This window comes from Pseudonaja textilis, chromosome Z, assembly GCF_049901715.1.
Source record: "Pseudonaja textilis isolate UNSWEBS1 chromosome Z, rPseTex1.2, whole genome shotgun sequence".
In the NCBI taxonomy this organism is placed as follows: Eukaryota; Metazoa; Chordata; class Lepidosauria; order Squamata; family Elapidae; genus Pseudonaja; species Pseudonaja textilis.
The window spans coordinates 88928017-88950897 of NC_142008.1; the positions used below are offsets into that span (position 1 = coordinate 88928017).

A 22881-nucleotide genomic window follows, 5' to 3' on the forward strand; every position below is an offset into this window, starting at 1 on the left:
TATTATTAAAGGGAGGGGGACGCTGGCCTTGGGTTCGCTTTTTCCTGTTCCGCTCCGCTGCCTCAATTGCTGTCTAGATGCAGTCGGGGACGAGGTTGCTGGCCGACCGTCCGGGCCTCGGAGCCCTCGCCTGCTTGCTACAATGGTAACTGTGCGGAGGGGAGGGGAACGCGCACCCCCACCCCCTGCTAAGCCTCAGAAACGGGGTTCTTGTTGCTATGGTAACGTTATGGGGGCATACCAGCACACGCGCGCGTGTTTTATAGGCCGCGGGTAGAGAAGAGTTTATTGTGGTTAAGAATAAGAAATAGATTGGGGTGGGGGATATTATTGGGGGGGGACAGGCGCGCATGGCGATCGGATTTGCCGCCCCATGTGCGGGCCTTGGGGCGAGCCTACATCGCGGAGTTAGAAGGGGTACATCTGAGGGCTGCCAAAGGGCGAGAGTTGGGGGGCCGCGAATGCGAACGCCTGGCTGTTGCTATGGGAGCGTTCTGGTCGGTTGAGGGGGAGCCTTCCTCGCGGCTATAAAAGCGGTGGGTGGGAAAGACTGGGGTTACTCCTTTCTTGGAGTGGCGTGGGATTGCGCTTACTCCTTGAGCGAAAGTCGGGGTGCCGTTGAAGGTTGGCTGGGCCTAGCTTCAAGGATTGAATCTTGGCCTAGAAGTGTTGGGGCTATTGGGGTGTATTCTTAGGTAGCGAGATGGCTGCGACCACATCCTCGGGGGAGGGAAGGCCAGGAAGAGTAGTAGTAACTTCAGCTGGAAGTTTGGGTAGGTTTGGGGCCGGTTAATTGATTAAAAGGGGTTCAAAGGAGGGGTGGGGCTGTTCTTCTGGTAAATAACTAGAGATCTACGTTAGATGGGTGAATTCTTGTTTGTGTCAATGAATTGATTTGGAACAAGCAATTACTTTTAGGATCTGATACTCCCAAGCTACTACCTGATAACTTCCTCCTGTTAAAAATTTGGAAGGGTGTGTCCATCTTTTTGATGAAAATGGTTTGTATGGTAGTATCCCACAGATATTTAGGTCTCCAAGACCTAGTTTGTATTACCAGTGGATTCAGCCAATAACTAGGAGAAATTTGTAAGGCTCACATGAATGTTATATCTTGGGAAACTAGGTGAAATGAATGTTAACAATGTATCCTTGGAAATTAAATACAGGAAATGTAATGGAAAAGTACAGTGAATGTACTTGTGAAAGGAGCAGAAAAAGTTTGATAGTTTATTATAAAGCTTGATAGATTTATAACTTGATTTATAAGTATTCCTGTTTGAACTTGATTAGGCTAGCTTTCTGCAGCTTGGTACCCTCCAGATGTATTACAATGGAGTTCCCCAAATTCCTAGAAAATATGGTATGCTTTTGAAAATTTGCAATTTGTAATCCCAGCACATGTGGAATTATACTAAATTGGAGAAAGCTGAAGTGAATACTTATCCATTAACGCACTGTTTATTATCACCACCCCATCCTTCAAACATAAATTTTCAATTTCTTTTTTGTCAAAGGTTCTGAATGGGAAATAATCAGGTTTCCTTAAAATATTACATCATTGTAATTTAGGAAAGGATTTATATATTTTCTGTTCAACCTTTTGGGATGTTATTTCATTTGCAGAATTTTTTTTACATAATTAGAAGCTACCTTTGTAAGGCTTTGGTTCATAATTTCATTGGACATTCCTCTATTAGTAGTATGCTTTTGTAGTCATCTGATAATTATTTGCATCATCTTTTAAAATATTTGAAGTGAATAAATTAACAAAATATCAGACAGAAAGACTTAACCAATAGAGGCAATAACCAATGCTTGATGGGGTGGGGGGAATCTTAATCTATTTGAAGCGCCAGCAGGATGAAGTGAATCTTCTTCGATAGGGAATTCTGAACAAACAGCACCATAATCCAGACTAAACCTAGCTCTGAGGTTGGCAGATCCTAGAGGTGAACTTGTCCACAAAATGTAACTAAATATATAGCCTTATATGGGAGAAAACAGCCCTTTAGGTATTCTGTTGCACCACTACATGTCAAATTATAAAAAATATCAATGTTTTTATAATAGCCACTGAACCTCAACAATATCCACAGATGGTTTTTTTCTACAACAGTCTTCCAGAGAAGTGATGTTGAGATAAAATAAAAAGCAAAGAGAATAATTGGTGTGATGTCAGCTTTCTTTCTCTCTCTCTCTCTCTCTCTCTCTCTCTCAACTCCCCTCTCTCAAGGGCATTTGCTGCCCTTCAGGAATATTCCTCCTAGGCATGTGCTAGATGCTGAATGATTCAGTGCCTTATCATTTGTTGGGGAAATGAAAATAACAAATCTGGGAATAAAGTGTTTGGAAATATGTGAATCAGTCAATTTGATATCTCTCAATTGTACCATTTTGCTTCTAATTACTTCACTTATTTCATTGAACATGTTCAAGCAAAATTTTGCTGTCATGTCCATTTATTTGTTCTATAACTAAGATGTTCTCTAGGCTTTGCAATAGTACAGTACCCTAAAATGATGAATGGATTGAGTTATCCTCAAGAATAAAACTAGCAAAAAAATTTCTTTAAAAAAAGCCCTCATGATTGGTGAATTGTTCTGACAGATGGCTAGAACCTCAGATTCAACTATTTCTCAAAACTTCATCTGGACTTTGTTTGTGTAAATGGATTACAATTCACTCCAGAGGATTACAGTTCACTCCAGGGTGTGTTGCCTGCTTTGCCAGGACTCCCATTATGGGTTTGTCCAAGTAAAGCAGGAATGATTTTTGACAGTGCTCCAGCCTACATAGGCCTTACCAGCTTTAAACAATGTATGCTTGCTTCTAAATAACTGGCAACCCATAAAGATTCACAGTACACAGAGAATCTTGTGCTATCATACCTTAGTAATAGGTTCCTTGTAGAGCTGACTGGAATTTCATCAGTTAGTAGAAAATGAAAGTAAATGTTTCTTATTAACCATTCATGGTCTCATTTCTGTTTCACTCTAAAAAGATTAGAGGTTGACTAATAATTATACACTGGAGGACATATGGTAACTATTTTATTTATAAATATATTTGCATTTTTTTAAAAAAATTTGTTATATTTTAGTTATTTCCCAGAGATAATGTCAGTTCTAAAGAGGAATGTGATTAAGAATTGAGTTTCTGGGAACATACAATTGCTACTGTGCATATAAGGTCACTTTGGAGTTCTATCTTATACAGTTTTATATATCAGGTTGCTTGAGTGCCTGTTGCTGGAACTTGTCCTTCCCAGTTAATTCTGAAAAATGAACATATCAGAAAGGAGTCCTTCAGAAGAGAGCTATCTGTTCAATTTCTGAATGTCATGGATAGTAAAAGCAAGTCATATTTTCTGTGGTTTGACGTTAATGATGAGCAGTGACAATATTTGATGCAGTTTTACACTCTTGTTGTTGCAAGAGAATATCTGATAGGTACAGTCATTTTAGAGCACATTATGGTACTCTATGTACATATACGATTATATTATTCCTTTGCAGTTAGGCTGTGGAACTGTAATTAAATCTTTTTCTATACCATTTGTTTTTAACAGCATTGTTCTGCAGTTTGAATTCAATAGTTCCATCCTTAATTTCCTATTCTTAAGATGTTTACCTCATAGAATAGTTCTAATGTAAAAGATTTTATTGATATTGCATTCCAAGAAACACAGTAGAGGAAAAATGCTGATCTGTAATATTTTGCTATAGGAATGGAGATTTAAGGCACTTCTGGATTAAGTATGCTGTGCGAACTTAGTTGTTGTGGTTTATAAGTTTTTAGCTTAGCATGTTGAGCAAACCCACCCAAGTATTTATTTAGTAAAGCATAGATAAGTGAACTGAATAAGTGATAAGTGACTAAATTTGAAAAAACTATTACAATTATGCTCAATTAAATGGAGAAAGTAATAGTACAATATTCTTATAGTTGTATAATACATATAAATGAATGTAAAGTCCCATTTTGAGTTTATGGGTCATTGTGTAAATAAGTTCATATTAATCAAGAGTAGAATATTATTAATGGATTATTAATTTGGATAGCGTTAACTGTTCTTAAAGTGTTCTATTTTCTTTATCATCAGATATGATGGAAGAATTGCACAGCCTGGATCCACGACGACAGGAACTGTTAGAGGCCAGGTTTACTGGAGCAGGTGTTGCTAAGGTTAGTTATGTGCACAACCAGTTGGCTAATTGTATGTATATCTCTGCATGTTTTGGTAACATTTTATGAAATGGGGATATGTTAAATAGCAGGGATATAACTGAGATCTGCATGGTCATATTTCATACAAAGGAATTGATTCAAAGTCCTATTATCAACTTGTTGATTTCAGTGACATGTATGATAATAATGAAACTTGTCCAAACCATATAAATTGATGATCTACTGCATCTTCAAAATCAAGATAATTGTGACTGGCCTTTTTAAATCATATTCTAAAGCAGACTTGTGCAATTAATAAAGGAAAAAAGGGCCACGTTGATAAACATTAAAAAATATAGATAAAATTCAACTTACAAATGCCAAAATAATTAATAATTAAAATAGTTATTAGCTACATTTTACATCCTCCAAAATCCTTCTTTCTTCCAGGCATCCCCCAAAATTTCAGAATAAATTTATTTATTTATTAAAGTTATATTGCCACCTATTCGCCCATGGCAAGTCAAGGTGGCTTACAGAATGTAAAACCATATTTAAAACAAAACAATAAAAACTAACAAAAAGAATCAAATAAATTAATAAAATACAATAGAACAAAATCTAAAAAAAAATCACCCCCCAACTCTCACCTACCTGTAACTTATTGATTCTAGACCTGCCCTCTCCAGTAAATGAGTCTACTTCTTCAACAATATGACAACCCTATAGATATCTGAAATTTCACAATCTTTTAAGCAAACTAAAATGCCTATTTACTATTCCTTTTAGAACTTGGTTTCTAGTCTCCAACTTTGTCAAATTTGTTTCAATTTGTCAGTGTTCATTTTACACCTCTGTCCAAAACAATATCCAAGTAGGCCTTGATAGAGACAGAATAGAATGAGAAAATAATATTCCATTGTCTAAATTTGATGCTTAGTGGCTTTATCATAGTGTTAGTTAATATTAATGTGTGTTTTGCTAGAATATTCATATTCTTTTCTTAATGTCAGGGTAGGGTTCTCCCTTTCATTTGTTTTCTTTTTTTTACACCTTTGTGTGTGTAACTTACATTTGATAATCCTGTTTTCTTAACCTCTTCAGGTTATTAATAAAAAATATTGAATAGCAGATGGCATAAAACAGTGCTGTGGTATTCTGCTTGTTAGTCATTCAGCCATATAGAAATTCATCTAACAATTTGTCAGCTATTCTATAATCTATCTCATATTGTACCATTTTATTAATAAAGTAGCATGTGAGACATTGTTGAATACCTTGCTGATTTTATAAAAATCTACTCTACCAGTAGCATTGCCTAATTTGCCATGTTTCTCTGAAAATAAGATCCGGTCTTATATTTTGAGGGGGGCCCTCTAAAATAAGCACTAGGGCTGATTTTCAGGGATATACAATTTCAAAGTGATCAGCCCAGTTGGGTGCCTCCACCCCCTGGATACAAGCGGTGCCTCTATCTGTCATAATAGATAACAATCTGAATTATCATAATTTATCATTATCAGTGACTTTTGTGGTAAAAGGAATTTAAAGAAGACAAAGTTTCCTGTTGGTAACACATGTTTGTTTCCTTCATACACTAGGGTCCTTTGAATAATGAATCTTCCAATCAGAGTTTGTGCAGTGTGGGTTCCTTGAGTGACAAAGAACTGGAGGTAACTAAAATGATATTTTTCAAATAATCTTCACAGAGGACTTTAGCCCAAAATTTTAGCCACCAAATGATCTGATTGTTAAGCAAGTCACCTGATGACCAGAGTCATTTTTATGACTACTATGTGGTTATTGAATAAATCATTGCAGACATTAAGTATCTATTGGAATCATTAAGTGAATCACAGATTTTAAGTGCATCTGGCTTCCACAATTGACTTTGCTTGTGAGAAGCCAGATGAGAAGGTTGCAGATTTTGATCATGTGATCATAAAATGCTTTATCTGTTGAAAACTAGTGAATCAGTTGCTAAGTGCCTAATTTGCGATCACATAACCACATGGCAACATGACAGTTGTAACTCACTTTTTCCAAGGCTGTTATAATCTTAATCATAAATGGAGGACTGCATATATTGCGGATGACTTTGACCAAAAAGTCTTAATTTAATCTTTGACAATAAAAAATATTCTGCTTAACTCAGGACTACTGCAGCAACTTAACTAATTTACACTAATCAGTAATTGGTTATTTGCTGAGTATGGTGTTCCATAATCACATCTAAAAGTACCAAAAATGGAAATGTAGTCTGTTTTGAAAGTTAAAATATCTGTGGAGGAGTTGCTGATAACCATATTTCATTTTTTAAAAAGTTGTGACCTTAAATCCTTAGATGTTTGTAGAAATTCATTGGATTTTTTTCACCCCTTTAAGACTCCTGAAAAAAAACAAAATGATCAGCGCAACAGAAAGAGGAAAGGTGAACCATTTGAAACCAATCAAAGTAAGGCTTCTATTTAGAATATCTAAAAAATTGATGGCTTTCTGCAGTATATACAGAACATATGCAACAATCTTCTAATATGTAATGAAATTATGATATATTAGATAACAAAATGATATCATATGCTGTGTTTTCTTTGGAACATTTCTTGGAAAAGTTATATTAAAATGGGCTATATTGAAAATGGTATATTGAAAAATGTTAATTTAGTTGATGCTTAAGTAAATGTGTCTTTTCTGCTGTTTTTTTACAGCTGTAATATATTCATAAAGAGCAACCAGAAGCTCTTAATTTAAATTATATTCAGCATTTGCATTTTCTCTGATTTGCTGTGGTTTCTCTTTTATTAAATTGTTTCTCTTAATGTCTTCCTCATACATACATCGTTTTTTTCTTTCTTTCCCCTTTCCACTGACTAGCTTTGCATGACATTCAAAATATCTCAAAATCAAAACAATTCCAGTAAAATAATTGAAGTATTGTAGTATTTTTAAATTATTTAATTTAATATCATTTATGGTAATGTTTGTTTTTCTTTCCAGACAAAATTATTCCCAGGGGACATAAAATTAGTGACTACTTTGAGGTAAGCCAATGTTGTGCACTTTCTCTCCCCTCTCCCTGTATCTAGCTATCTATACATACATACATGTATGTATGCATATATAGTGTGTATACACACACATTAGTTTAAGAAACAGCCTCCAAATTCTATGTACACTCCTCAGTAGTAGGCCTTGAAAATATATGATTAAGTTTTCCAGGCAATTTGTCTTGATTATTTTTTTATTCCCTTTGTAGACATAATTTGGTTGTACTTCTGTATTTAACTTGCTATACAGAACATTCCTGATGAAAAGTGAAAGAAACAATAATAGTATGGGCAAAGAACTTTGGATATACAATAGAATTAGACAAATGCAAAAACTTTGGGATTGAAATTATAAATTGACAATGACAACTATATATAAGGAAAACTTACATAAGATGTTTTACAGGTGGCATCTGCCACTGGCAAGGCTAGCAAAGATGTTTAAAAATATGTTCGTTAAATGTTGGAAATGCAGTCAGATAACAGGCTCGTACATGGTGGACATGCCCAAAGGCAAAAAATGTATTTGACAAAAATATATACGTGGTTAGAGAAAATGATAAAGCAACATATAAATTTAAAGCCATAACTATTTTTGTTAAGTATATTACCAGAAAAATATGACAGAAGTGGTTGTTTATTTAATATTACTTATGTTGACAGCAGCAAGAATTGTATTTGCACAATATTTGAAAAAGGAAATTCCTACAGATGAAAACATAAATTTAATGAATATTAGACTGTGTGGAAATGGATATGTTAACATTAAAGATAAAGAATAAAGAAGATACAGAATATTTTTAACATAGGATTAGTTTTACCAATGGTTAAGCAATAAAGGTAGAAGTTGGAAGAATATCTCTATGTACAAGTAAATATTGTTTTTCTTACTGATATTATGTATAAGTAAATTGACCCAGACAGTACTCTGTTTATTAAGCACTCGTGTGTTAAAGAAAAGCATACAAATAAAATTTATATTAAAAAGCATTCCTGAAGTTACTGATACTTGCCTTCTTTCATTTTCTTCCTCTCTTGCTTTAGTTTGCTGGTGGAAGTGGTCCAGGAACAAGCCCTGGGAGAAGTGTGCCACCAGTAGCGCGATCTTCACCACAACATTCCTTATCTAATCCCTTACCTGTAAGTACCTAACAGGATAGAGTAATATCCTGAGAATTTTCTGAGAACATTTATAGTTCTGTTAATACATACATGTGATAGAAACAGTGCAGATCTTCTATGATTATATAGTAGAATCTCTTTGCCTTTGTTTCCTGTCCTATGTTAATTCTTAGCTTTCATTATCTGTATAACCCAGTTCTGGGTAGGTTTTAATTAAGATCCAGTTCAGGAAGCTAAATCCTATAATACAAGCAGTCCTTTAAGTGTGTGTAAATGTTATTAAAGCTACAATCTAATACAAATTCATATGTTGGTTTGTTGTAAATTGACTCATGTTGAAAGAAATTAAAAGGAAGATAATTGGCTGTAAAGTTGACTTTTGATAAACTTATTATTCTGTCTCTATTATGAAATATACGTAGTCTGCCTTCCTTAAAAAGATTAATTTTGGAAGTATGACTAGCAAGTGTTTTCATAGTTTATTCAAATAAGTAAATTGAAGAACATTTATTGCCATCACATTTTAGGCAAAATGTTTCAACTTGGAGGAATATAGTACACATATATGCAAAAATACTCTTTCCTATATATGCATGGTCATAGTTAACAGGTCTGTTCTGAAGTTTCATATTACAGCTACCCTTTGTGATTGTCACATTTTTTGTAACGATTTCCTATATCTGCCCCTCAAGCAGAAGGTGCCATTGGCAGATTTTTCTTAATATTCTGTTTAAACACATGTTTGTTTTTCTCAGAGTCCAGGATGTGGCCCTTTACTAAGCCTATTACTATAAGAAAAAAAAAATGAGGGGATGGTATTTGTGAATGCTTGTGTAAACATTTTTTTATCTAAATCTATTATCATATGATCTTTATCAAGTCCTGAGAGAAAGCTTGAGTCCAGTAATTGATCCTAAGGATAGAGAGGCAGTGGAGCCTAAGAGTATTTGTTTACTCTGTGTGTGAGTGTATGCATTCATGTGCATATGTCTGCCTACTGTCTTTGGCTTCTATTACTACAAGGAAGCCAAAAATATACCAGTATTTTAAAAATCAGTTTGTTCTTGTGGATAAAAAATGGCCAACTCTAAGCTTCTGAAGAAAAGGTACAAGATAAATCTAACAAATACATTCCAAATGGAGGATTTTAATGAAAAATAAAGAGTATAGTGCATTAGAGTCAATAAGAATAGTTAACCTTTTAGTATCTGCAAGCGGGGGTGGGGGGAGGAATCGTTTTATTTTTTTAAACCAAGGCTCCATGGCGAATTAGAATAGATGGTAATACCATGAGAAAGAAGAGACTCCTCTCCCCTAGTGTCCAGTAATTTAGAAGTTTTGATTCAAATTTATGGAGCCTTCTGTGGATTTAATGCACTTATTTTCTTGATTTGTTTTAACATAACAAAATCACACAACAAGCAATACACTTACTTGCAATCTGGTTTTGTTAATTCTAGGGGATTCCTGTGACTTCAGAAATGAAGAATGTATTCAAATGGTATCATATGAACCTAGGCTTCTACTTCTCAAACATGGAACACTAAAATTTATATTCTATTAAAAAAAACCTCTGATCTCATTACAATTTGTTAAGAAAAAATGTGGAGAGCACCATGATTGCTTGTTTTAGACCAGGGGTGTCAAACTCAAGGCCTGTGGGCCAGATGTGGCCCATGAGGTGCTTAGATCTGACCGGCAGGGCATCCCTGAAAATAGGACTGGCCAGTCTTCGCCAGTGAAAACTGAGCTCGCAAGGGCTGCGTGCGATTCTCCTGAGCTCTGTTTTTGCTGGCAGAGGGTTGCAGGCTGCCGTCCCAGCTGTAAACTGAGCTCGCGAGGGCTGTGCATGGTCCCTTCAAGCTCTGTTTTTGCTGGCAGAGGTTGCAGAAGGCTGTTGCAGCCGAAAACTGAGCTCAGAAGCCTGTTTTCACTGGCAGAGTACTTGAGTCACCACAGGTGCCCCCAACACAAGTGACATCATGCTGTCCATGTCCACTCTGGCTCTGCTCACCAGGCCCCAAAGTCAAATACAACCCTGATGTGGCCCTCAATGAAACTGAGTTTGATACTCCTGCTTTAGATGTATCTTTCTCTCTGAAAAAAAAAAAAATTACTAGCTTTGTGTCCAAACTGCTGCATGGCTCAGTTCTATAACTGTTTCCACATAACCTTTTTTTCTGATAATTTTCTTTAATGTATACAGCGACGAATGGAGCAGCCACTTTACGGAGTAGACGGTAGTGCAGCCAAGGAAGCGCCAGAGGAGCATTCTGCTGTCCCAACTCTGGTATCGACAATGATGGCAAAACAGCGGCTAGAAGGCGAGCCACTGGCACAGAGGGGTACAAGCCTCTGTTTTCCATTTGCTTCGGTGAGCAAGGCTTAATGACCAAAGTTAAGGTGGAATGGGACAATCATGACCTATTTGCCATGGGACAACTCACCACGGGATAAGTCACTACGGAGCAATTTAAGAATTATATTATTTAAGATAAAAATTATTTTAATTTTTGCCATTCACATTTCATTCTGTCCTTTCTTTTGCACCCTTTCTTTAATGATTCTGTTCCACCATTTTTTTGATATTAGTGTAATTTTCATCACGCAGTGAGTTGTCTTATGGCAAGTTGGCCATAGCGAGTTTTTCTGCAAAGAGTTGGCCATGTTGGTGAGTTGTCATAGACCCCTCAAGGGGGACTAAATGGATCTTTTTTTTTTAAGGAAATTTTATTGATTTTAACAACAAACAAAACAGAACATCATTAGACATTAAAAACATAAAATCTCTTTCCATTATAAATCTTTACAAGGCAGGTAACACATTATTTTATATCACATTCTTCTAATTTATCCCATTTCCATGTAGCCACGTAAATTCCCTTTAACAAATTTCACATTATTTCTCTTTACTCTTATTCAATCACATTTCTTTTCTAATTTATCTGCTATTCAATCATCACATTTATATTTTCCTCTGGCTTGTTTACACTTGTTCTCATCTGGCCTTCCTCCAAGATTTTATTAATTCTCAATTAGACACACACACATAAAGCATAAAAAACATAAAACTTCCTTTTAGAAAGTAACTTGGCCCCAGATTACCTCTTTTTGTATGGACTTCAATTAAATTCATGCTCTTCTTATATACCATTACCTATCTTGTTTACCATTCTATATCTTCTATATAACTCCTCCCCACTTATATATTTCATCTTGCTTTGAGACAATATTTTTATATCTTTAGTCCATTTTTCCATTTACATCTATCTCATTCCCAATATAAAAAAAGAATAATTTCTCCTGAAATCACTAATCAGAGTATGATGCCTTTCTATCATTCCCCTAAATTGAAATTTGAAATAACACCTAAGTCCCAATCTGATTCTGCTTAGTACATTCTACTATTTCAAAAACAAATACTACAGTAATAAATATATAATAACCAACACATTAGCCCATTAAACTCTATAATTAAACTAATATTTTAAACATTTCCTTTAATGTTTTATTGAAACTTAAAATCATTCATTATTAAACATTTTAACATTGTACCTTAATATTTTAATATTTTATTAAATCTTATAAAATTCTAATTTTCTATTTTTAATACAAATACAACTGCTACAGTACTATCGTGTACTATGCAGAATCCCCCTTTTTTAAAAAAAGAATCATACATTACCCTTTATACCTAAAATTTTTTTTCTTTTTCCCATCTTGTTTTATACCTTTATAACTTTTTCCCCCTTTTCCCTTTCTTGCTTGGACCACCTAGACTTTTTACCCACTCCTCTCCAAACCTCTGCCTTCTTAGCTTCCCCTTTCTGTTGCATTCTTCTTTCCCTTTGCTTTCTGGCATTATATTGTTTTTGCATCTTATTTTTCTCTTTCATAGATATTTTTTTATGTCTTAAGTCCTTCCTTTTCCCTCCTCTCTTTCTCCTTTCTTTCTTAATCACGCTATTTAATTCATTAAAAATGGCTTCTTCTTCCTCCGCTTCTTCCAGCTGTTGTTTAATTTGCTGAAACATAGCAAGCGCCATATCTAGAAAACAAAGGGCTTCTCCCATAGCGTCCTTGCCTTCTTTCCTTCTTTTTAGATATTGTTTTTTTAGTTCATCGAGAGGTAGAGCCATTATAAACTTTTTCTTCTTCTTTTTCTGTATCCTGTTCTTGTTATTAATCAAATATTCAAATATTTGATTCAAACAATCAAATATTTCCAAACTTAAATCAATTCCCCAAAATCCCAAAGTCATCAAACAGTCCAGGCAAAGCACAAACTTCTTCCTTTTACGGTTTCTCTTTCTGGGGTAAAGTCAATTAGGAAAAAAACCCAATCTGTATTTTAAATCTTTTTGCAGTTAGCTTCTAATCTCTTTATCTTCAAAGCATCTCCTCCAACAAAGTCTTGAAATAATTTTTTTTTCCAAGCCTCTCCCTTCCCACTTGTAACAAAGGGCTTTAAATTTTTACCTTCTGTTAGAGAGCAGATTTTCCATGTCCATTTGTTAATTCCATAAGGGAGGGAGAGTAACTTTCTCTTTCAACACTTTCCTTCGCTGCTGAAAACCTCCATTAGAGACATTGTAGCATCCAAAAAAAATAGTAATTTTCCAGGTATTAGATATATCCTTAAAGTCCTGGTTCAGCCAAGAAAACTTTCATTTTAAAACTTCCTTCTTCTTCCTCCTGCACATTCTTAATCCAGTTGCCAGCTTCTTTGTGGCGGCCATTAAGACCGCCGCTCCACCACCTTGAGAAAAGAGGATTATTGCCGGCTAGGGAGGGGGTCTGCGATACCCCTCAACCCCTGTCCGGATCCCCCCTATCTTCAGCTACCCCAACAGGGCAGCCTTATCCTCCAGATCCGTCAGGATCGGAGGCACCAAGACAGCTAGCACAGCAGGGATCGCGGAGAAACGCGAATCCCTGCTGTCACCGAAGCCTGGCAAACCGGAAGTCCAGGGACTAAATGGATCTTGTGTGGTTAGACAGTATGTACTTTCCACTGCTGCAATAGAATCTATTTTCTTTCTTAAAATTTTGGTTCCTGATTGCTGCAGTTCATAACAGTATAATAAAATAATAATAATCCCTCAACATAGAATTATTTTGGAATTATTGTTTATTTAGGTATCTACTTTTTGACAAAGATATATTTCTTTCTGCTGTAATGTTCATCTCTCATCTGCATGTTCCTGCATTTGCATGGTTTTCATGTTTCCATGATGATAAAGTAGTAGGTCAAAGGTTCAAAAGCTAAATTTTCCAATGTATTAAAATTATATATTTTGTAGGAATTTTAGATGTTGGAAGTAATGATAAGCCATAGTGTAATTCATTACTATAAACAAGTTGTTTGGAAGATGAATCAAAACTGTTTCTATAAAAGTATGGAATGTTAATTTGGGGCTATTCAAGTTAATTTAGAGGCCAACCATTTCTTATCTCAAAAAAAAAAAATTCTCATCAATCAACCAGCTATTACTTTTCTGCAATGCTTTTCAAATTCTGTCTTGGTAGAATGTGTATACTCAAGAGAAAGGGACCTTCATCTACAAGAACAAATTTAATTTTAGAGTTTGCTATTTAACTCATTGTCACAGAAGCTAGCTGTTTGTCAGACTAAAAAATAAAATAATAAATTAAAATTATTTGAACGATTTCAGTGAAAATAATTAATGCAATTTATATTATTTTTGTGAGCAGAAAAATTTGAATTTTGATAAAGACGAGTTATAATCCAGGATGAATCATGTTTTACACAGAAGTTTTAAAAATATTCCTGATTTTATTAGATTTTCTTTGGGTGCAGAACTAGAAAAAAAAAACTGGGTATGCAACTTGTTGCCTCTTAAGGTTGACCACATACAGCTATTTTTCTTCAAAGGTTTTTCTTTCAAATAACAGTGAGGAAGAATGTGTTTTGTAAAATACTATACAACTTACGTGTTGCTTCTCTTCTTACAGAGCCAGCAAGGCAGTCCCTCATCTGCAGTTTCAGGAAACACAGAGCATTCCTGCAGTTCTCAGAAACAAATTTCTGTCCAGTACAAACAGACACAGGTACAAGACAAATGAATAACATAGTGCAAAGCTATACCCGATTAAAATCAAATATATGTCAATTTGACAGATAAATGGAAATATATTCTTGTTTCTCTTTAGATCATATAAATCTTTCACCTTTTACTAGAAAAAAATTGAAACTTGTGATGTAAGGACAGAATACGTCCACAAGAAACTTAAAACTTAGTTGTGATGATTCCATCTAAGAATGTTTTAGCTTTAGAGGCTGTCTTGAAGTGAAATAGTCTCCATTGAATAACAAATTTCAGAATAATTTTACTGTTGTGCCTGCCTCAACTTCCAGCTTTTATCTTGTTCTTTAATCAACACTTTTTTCCGCTTTGTCAAATGGGTATTCAGTTCATATTTTGGCTAAAGATTTTCTCACTCTTTAGTATATATGATATATTTCTACTTAATATAGGTTTCTTTTTTTAAAGGATTCATTTGCCTGCATCAGGACAATATTGGAACATCTTTCTTTGAAAATTTGTGCCATCTAGGAAGTTTCTTGCTTTCATTTTTGTTGTTGATTGCTTTACAGCTATAACTTTAAATACAAATTCATGCAAGCCCCATTATAGCCTTATATAGCTGAGGATATGCAAAGCATATTTTGTAGTCAATGTATTTTAGGCAACCTAGCTTGCCTTTTTCAGAATATTTAAAAATCATCTGCTTTATAAGTGAAAGCCTGGGTCCTATATATTGTTTGCAGCTTTATGCCTTTTCACAAGGTTAGAACTTGTATTAAACTTGGTTGTTGCTCTGCTTTATTTCTTTAGACCTTTCATTTGTTTGTTACACTATGTTATATAGGTTATGCTATGTTATTTTTGTTTAAAATATCTATTATTCCCTTCTTCCCCTCCTTTTTCCTCTCTCTGAGACATCTAGCTATTGGAAGCATTCACATCCCAAATGTCTAAAGTATATCCCTCCATCACTATTTTAATGAACACTAATATTGTTTTTTTGAACATAGTAATTGTGAGCTTACTTCAGCCATTTTTCTATAAAAGAAAAGTACGTCATATGCTGATACTTATTGCCACGTATGCAAAAATAAAGATGCAAATCCCTGTTCAACTACACTTGGGTTAGCTAGTTGAAGAAGATTATCACAGTAATCATGTAGTACAGTAATCAAGATATGCTGTGCATACTGCTACCTGTAGGGCTTCCAATGTCGTTTGCAGTAATCAAGTCTCAAAATATCAGCTTGCCAAGTTTTCAAGGGCTACTATTTTATTTATAAATTTCTCAAAACCATGCAAGTGTGATGGGCAGTATAGAAATTTTATAAATAAAATATTATGAACCTATAATAGGTTTTGGCTGAATGAGGAAGTAATTGGGGAATCTTGGTCTTCAAGATGGTGATACTTTTACTGCAGCATTTTCCTATGCAATATGAGTCTTCTCTAATCCAAATCTAATGTGCTCTTATGTAAAATGCATAGGGAAACTGAAGACTGTTCACAGGCAAATTATAGACACTGTCATAATTCCATTGGTTTTAAAGCTATAGAACTCCTCTTTTATGGATTGGATCATCTGGGAGATTATTTAATTCCCTTTATTTCACAAATGTTGATAAGTTTGTGGAAATCAAGAACATAATGCCTGTGCGGCCTGGTTATAGGTTTCTTTCCTTGGTTTATTTATCAATCTTGAAATAGATTGTTTTCTCAGCCTTGTTATACATTCAGTAATTGGAGCAGGGCTGCATAGAAATACCATAAATAAATCTGGGAAAATTCAAATTCAACCCATTTCTTTCCAATAGACCAGAGAAGGATTTTCTTTTTAAACAAAGTTGGGAAGTGCAGGCTTAGTCATATTTTTCATCAGACAATAATCTGATGAAACAATTAACAATAATTGTCCTGACTAATTGTAATTCCAACCCTTGGTTATGTTGTTTTACACAACAGAAAAATAACACATTTGACTACTTTGTAAATCATTTCTTAAGAACTTATTTTTTCCTTCCCAAGTCTGATCTTACAATGGAGAAATTATCTGCGTTAGAAAACAGTAAGAACTCTGATCTGGAGAAAAAAGAAGGCAGAATAGATGATTTATTAAGGGTAAGTAGTTGTAATTGTACATCCTATATTCAAATTTCAAGCCATAGAATCTATATAGTATAAATATAGGCAAGAGATTAAGAGTATCATTTAATAGTTATATAAATGGGCTGCCATGGAGAAAATCTAAGCAATTGCTAAGGGCTGACATTAATGACATATAATCAATTATATGCAAGGTCCTTGATAAGGTAATTGCATTCTCTCTTGATAAATACGTATCTCTAGATTCATTTAAGAATTTTACAATCTTAATATTCAAACAATTCCCTCCTTTTTACACTTCCTCTACAAAGATTTTAATTTGAAAGTCCTATGAAAATATCTAGAAAGATAGTCATAGTAATTTATTGCATTGAAAAATACTAAAATAGCTTGTGACAATAAAAAATAAAATAAAAATAAAATCATTAAATGGATTGTGTTCTGATAATTCTTTTGTAATAATTAATTTTAACATTAAAGTATTTTCCTGAAAGAAACGGACTCAAATCCTAATATATATGTGTATGTGTGTGTGTGTATATATATGCATATACATATATACGTGTGTGTGTGTGTGTGTTTTCTTAAGTTTTCGTGGGTACTCACATGTATGATATTCAGCTTTGTTTGGGTATTTTCCCACATCATTATAGTTGGGCTCTTAAAGTTGTAGCAACATTTCGGCAGAATCTCATCTGCCATCATCAGGTTTCTGTATTGTATACAGAATACAGAAGCCTGATGATGGCAGATGAGATTCTGCCGAAACGTTGCTACAACTTTTAAGAGCCCAACTATAATGACGTGGGAAAATACCCAAACAAAGCTGAATACCATATGTGTGTGTGTGTGTGTTTTACAATTGAACAATTTTGATGAAACAATAATTCTATGTGTTCCAAACAGTTGAGCAATCTGAAATTTTATTGTCTTCTGTATATTCCTAAATACCATATAGAGCATTTTAACTTCAGTTTAGTAGTTTCAGATGGAACTGATAGGAAAAGTCAGTTTTTCAGCTGCCTTTTTGTGTGGGAAAATTCTCACATCTATCAAGTTCACAAACAAAGTGACTGGAATAGCTTAGAGCTCTTACAAAATTCAGATCTGGTTGGTTCTTTCTTTCTTTTTTTCCTTCCTTCCTTCCTTCCTTCCTTCCTTCCTTCCTTCCTTTCTAAATAATTTCTTTTCCTAATTTCCATCTTTTCTATATTCTTCTCCCTCACTCCAATATGCACATGTTCCCTGCTGGAGAAATTTAAGAATATTCTATTTTCTCCATTTTGAATTATCAATTTAGGACAATTCTCAATAATTTCTCAAGGGGAACACATATTTCTCTTTCAAGCTATTGTTTTCCTCCAGTTTCTGAGAGAAATTTATCTTTCAACAAGGTATATTCCATATTGCTAGCTCCAGCCTTAGAGTAGAAGTCAAAGCAATAAGAGTAGAAATCAACAGTGGTTGCCTGCAAGATGTTTTCTCAATCCTTGTTCCCATTATAGGACAAGAGGGATTATATAGCATGCAAAAGAGATCTATTTGAAATATTTGTTAGCTTAGAAAGATAGGCGGAATCATCCATTTCTGAAGGAAACTAATAAAGCTTTCTGAAAAAGAGATGGAATCCTCTCCTCCTATTATCTTTTCCTAACATTTTTCTCATATAGTATTATACTACAGTTGTCAGGGACTAGGAAAAGATATGAAATTTCAGATCTCCGGATACCTATACACCATTCAAGTTTCTTGCATTCCCTTCCCAGAAACTTCTGTGGATGTTTTAAAAGCAGAACTGCCTCAACCATTAAACCCACAAAAATGTTATTTGCTTCTTTCCTTCTTTTATGGCCCCAAGTGTTTATTCCTCTTATAACCTCAAACAAATTCAGAAAGTATTAAAATCCAGGTATTTTCATTCTAGGAGAAATCAAGCATAGAAGTTAAAAAAAAACCCAACAAACTACATTTCTTCCTGAGTATGATGCTAGGTAGCTAATGGACAACAGCTCATAGTGCTTAAATTTCTGTGGTTTAGTTCAGAGAACTGACTCAAGAAAAGATTTTTATGGCTTCTTTCTAAAATTCTATTACTGACTTCATAACAATTTTACTTAATCTCATAATGCAAAAAATAGCTCATATATTTTCAAATTAAAATTCCTTAAAGCCATTCAATAACTTTTTGCCATTTTGCCATTGTATAAATTTTATCCATTTGCATGGGTAAAATTTTTAGAATGAAAACAACTGTACCAAGGGCAAGACAGATATAAATAAACAACATTGAATAAATTTATACATTGTCCTGGTCCAGTTCCTATGAAAAAATTCAGATTATTAAGGTCATTCTGAAGTCCAGCAGGTCAGGGCCATGTTGACCTTTGTGCAAGATAATATTTCAAAGGGCAGGCATGCCATCAGAATGGAAATGCTCAAATCATTCTGAATCAAAATAATTAAAGCAATTCATGAACTCTCTCGTATCCGTAGCAGCATCATTCTTTGGAAATATTTTCTAATTTGTATTGATTATCAAAGGCATATGTTTACATTCTAGTTCGATAGGAACACCTTTGGTACACTTTTACTATAAGCATTAACACTAATCGAGTCAGACATACATTGGACATGGAGGAAACATTTCTACATGTTTGGACAGCATTGCACTTAGGCAGCATCAGAACATAAATGCCCTTTTCAGATACCCTTTGTTTACTTGAAAAATCATGGGGTGATTGCAGAACTACAGGGGACCTCTCTAGTTTAGTTCTACATATTCTGATCAGAAAAGGGTACAGAAGTCGTTAAATGGAGCCAGGAGATCTTAGACTTTTCTCTTTCAAGCATAATAATATCTTGACAGCCGTAGATTGTTGGTTCATCAAGCATCCTTCATAGTTGATAATTTAGCAGAGAAGAAGAACTGGATTGCAGATTGGCGTAGCAGGGTATCTACTTAAGAATTCAAATAACAAATAAGCCTTTGTAACATTTCCACAAATGATATATCAGTTTGGGTAGCTCATGTTTTTTAGAACCAGGAAATACAAACATTACCACATATATCAAGATTAATATATAGCAAACTGAACTAGCTAGAAGCATTTGGATGTTACTACTCTTATGTCTTTCCACTTGACTTTGTGTTTGCGACTTTTGAATTTTTGGACAACAAAGCACAGATGATCCTTATAGCAACCTGTTGGCATAAATAGCTTTGATTTACTATGCAGGATTCGGTAGAAAAATTCAGTAAATTTGGGAAATGGTCTTCTGTCTCAAGATCCAATCATTTATTCAGTATCTTGGTTCTTATCAGGTGAGACAGTGTTAGTTGCACTAAATATTATTTTAGGCAGTGCTTTTTTTCTCTCTCTTCCAAGTTTGAGGTAATTTTTATGTCGATTAATCTTTCTAATGCCTTTCCCTAGGCATAATTTTAGCTGGATCTTTATGGTTCTAGTTCAGGGATGTCAGACTCCCGGCCTTTGGGCCGGATGTGTCATGTGCTGGCCATGTACAGTTTAGCAAAGTGGGGGAAAGTCCCAATATGTCACCTGATGCCATGTGATGACATGAGTTTGACACCCCTGTTCTAGTAGGTTCTGTCATTGAGTTTATGGTTAACTGATGAATCAAGTTACTAACACTCAACTGGTTATTACATTGACCAGAAGAGATTTAAAATTTGGGGCCTTAGCCTCATATCCTGAGTCCTTTTTTCTTATGAACAAAGTTTTCTGCTGGAGTTCTCTCTATTTGTCAAAGTCCATCCTAATTCTAATGGTTCACATAGCTTGTATATAATATGCTTGAAGTCATATCTGGATAGAATATTGAACTTCAGGAAATGTGAACCATTGTAGTCTCACTGCCACAAAGCAAGGCAGTGGGGATTGGAGTACGAAGCAAAGCCGGTGCGGGGCATGGGGGGACAGCTACGCACCCCTCCACCTTACTTCATACTCCACCACCTCACTGCTCAGGTGGCTCCTGCCACCCCCTGCGCCCCTGCCCCCCCCCGCCACTGCCACCAGAAGCATAAATGCCCCGACTGAAGCAGGGATTGCCCTCTCTCTCTCTCTCTCTCTCTCTCACACACACACACACACACACACACACACACACACACACACACACAGAGTTTGGAGAGTCCCTCTCCTCTGTCTCGCTGCAGCAGCAGTTGCAGCATTTCAGTGCTTGGCTGGCAGGGTGCTCAGGTATGCAGGTGTGGGGCATGGGTGGGTAGGTCCGAACCCCTCCACCTCAGGTGGCTCCTGCCACCCATGCCACTGCCACACCCACCCTGGTCACACCCACCCCAGCCACACCCACCCTGGCCACACCAAAGTCAACCACAATCCTGTGCGACCCTCTATGAAATTGAGTTTGATAACCCCTGTCCTAGAAGAATAGAGATAATTTTCCTGTCAAAAGTGGTATGTGAAATCAGCATTAACTTCAGTAGTTTATATTTTCTTCAAACTATATAATATTGGTAAATTAAGTTCAACAGCAGTATTTGGCTACTTTCTACAAAGTACAGTAAAACAGGAATATTGATCCCTGGTAGGCATCTCTTTGGTCCCCTGGTCTGATAGACTCTTAAGATATAAAATGCTGTCTATGATACTGAAGAAAATGTGGAAATTTGAATTTCTGTATACTATAAAACATTTGTATCTCTATTCAAGTGGGAAAAACAATACATCATAGGGCAATGACTTTTTTGAACTCAGGTACCTCAAATGAGCTAATGTACAGAATGAGTCCAAAATCTGGGACCCATGACAAATTTGTGGCTGTTTCAGTGCTGCTGCGCTTCCACCAAAGGTTCAGTAGTCCCAATCTAGCCCTCCAGAAGCAGAGTAGAGCAGCCCCTTCTTTAACTATCAGAAATCAGGTAGACTGGTTCCCATCCTAGCCCTCTGAAGGCTGGATAGCCTTCTCATGCATACCAGTCCTGTCATTGGCTGTCAGAAGGTGATCAGCTGCAGTCAGGTTGGCAGGAAGTTAGAAGTTGTTCCCACTACTTTTCCCCTCCTAGTTATTCTGTTTCTCTTTTAGAGGTAAGGAAATATCTCTGAAATGACCCAGTGGTTTATAGGTTGTCTAGAACATCTAAATTTGTTCTCTGAACCTCACAAAACCCATCTATTGTAGAATAAACTTTTAAAATGAGAAGGGATGTTGCATATTTATTTCTGCAATTTTAACATTTCGGTCTTTAAAAAAATCAAGCAATTAATGCTATTACTATGGAGGTGGAATAGCAAAGAAAGCATTCTTAGCTGACCTGGATCTTGTTTTTTTATTGTTACTCCAGTGTTGCTAATAATGTTTTCTAAATGTAAGTCTTCTGATTTCTAAAAGAAATAATAATGCTGGATTGAGAAGTTGCATTGATTCTCCATTCCAGGAGGAGCCAGGATGATTCCTGCCACTGGAGAGGCAGTGATAAATTGGACCTTTGGGTCGAAAATAGTCTTGCTCTAGGAGATATGAATTCCCTCTTTGAGATTCAAACAATTTAAGTAAATGGTCAATCCAAAGTTATTGTGTGCACGAGTATGGTTTTTGTTATATTTGATAACTGTGATAGTTTTAATTCTTTTCCTCATCTGTGCAAGACAATGAATTGTAATTAGTATAGGGTAATTTTTGTTTTCTTCACCTGCTTGATATTTTATTTTCAGGCAAACTGTGACTTAAGACGACAGATAGATGAACATCAGAAAATGCTTGAGAAATACAAAGAACGGTTAAATAGGTGTGTAACAATGAGCAAGAAGCTACTTGTAGAAAAGGTGAGTTACAACCAGCACAACTTGTTCTGAAGTTATATCCCAATAACTTGCATAATTAGGTAGCTTATTTGTTTCAGATAATAACTACTAGTAGTAATAATAACACTGTGTTTAACACATGCTGTGTTTCTTCTTTTTTGGATTGAAAATAAGCACTTTGGCTTATTTTCAGGGAGTTTTCAGGAGTGGAAGCAGCTATTGCTGGCCCCGCTCTCTCTGTCCCACTGTCTACTTGCACGCTTCAACGGACCACATTCTCGACACGCCCTGATCTTCTTTACACCAGACAGGAGCATCCCAGCAGGGTGGCCGAGAGCAACACTACCAGGAGGGCAAAGAGCCCACGTGAGGCCAGCAGCAGCATGGGCAACTGCTTACCCACTTTAAGATTTAGGGATTTCAACTCCCAGAAGTCCCCACAGCCCCCTCTTTTCCTGCTGATCACCTTTCCTTGTGCCAAAGATGCATGGAGGGAGGTATTAAAAGTTAATATTTCAGAAATGTTACCTGTGGAGCAACACTCTGCTGCATCTTTAGAGCAAACCTCTGCCCTCCCTGTGCAGGATTGCAAGGCTGTAG

At 35.5% G+C, this 22881-nt stretch overlaps 1 protein-coding gene across 6 annotated transcripts in view; it reads left to right on the forward strand.

Annotated features, from left to right (window-relative positions):
* The window catches only part of TLK2 (tousled like kinase 2), a 63767-nt gene that overhangs the window by 668 nt on the left and 40218 nt on the right, over nucleotides 1–22881 (forward strand). For 2 of the 6 annotated variants that reach the window (XR_015740064.1, XR_015740063.1), the window contains exons 1-10: nucleotides 90–221; nucleotides 4106–4188; nucleotides 5772–5843; nucleotides 6556–6625; nucleotides 7168–7211; nucleotides 8262–8357; nucleotides 10546–10713; nucleotides 14316–14411; nucleotides 16415–16507; nucleotides 22192–22302. Coding sequence is in view for 4 of the 6 variants with exons in the window: in XM_087916250.1 (XP_087772376.1) it covers nucleotides 143–221; nucleotides 4106–4188; nucleotides 5772–5843; nucleotides 6556–6625; nucleotides 7168–7211; nucleotides 8262–8357; nucleotides 10546–10713; nucleotides 14316–14411; nucleotides 16415–16507; nucleotides 22192–22302 (912 nt within the window). In the remaining 2 variants the exon portion in view is untranslated. Of the gene's footprint in view, nucleotides 1–22; nucleotides 222–4105; nucleotides 4189–5771; nucleotides 5844–6555; nucleotides 6626–7167; nucleotides 7212–8261; nucleotides 8358–10545; nucleotides 10714–14315; nucleotides 14412–16414; nucleotides 16508–22191; nucleotides 22303–22881 lie in introns of those variants that run through there. The other 4 variants (XM_026718301.2, XM_026718303.2, XM_026718302.2 and 1 more) reach the window with 3 other exon arrangements.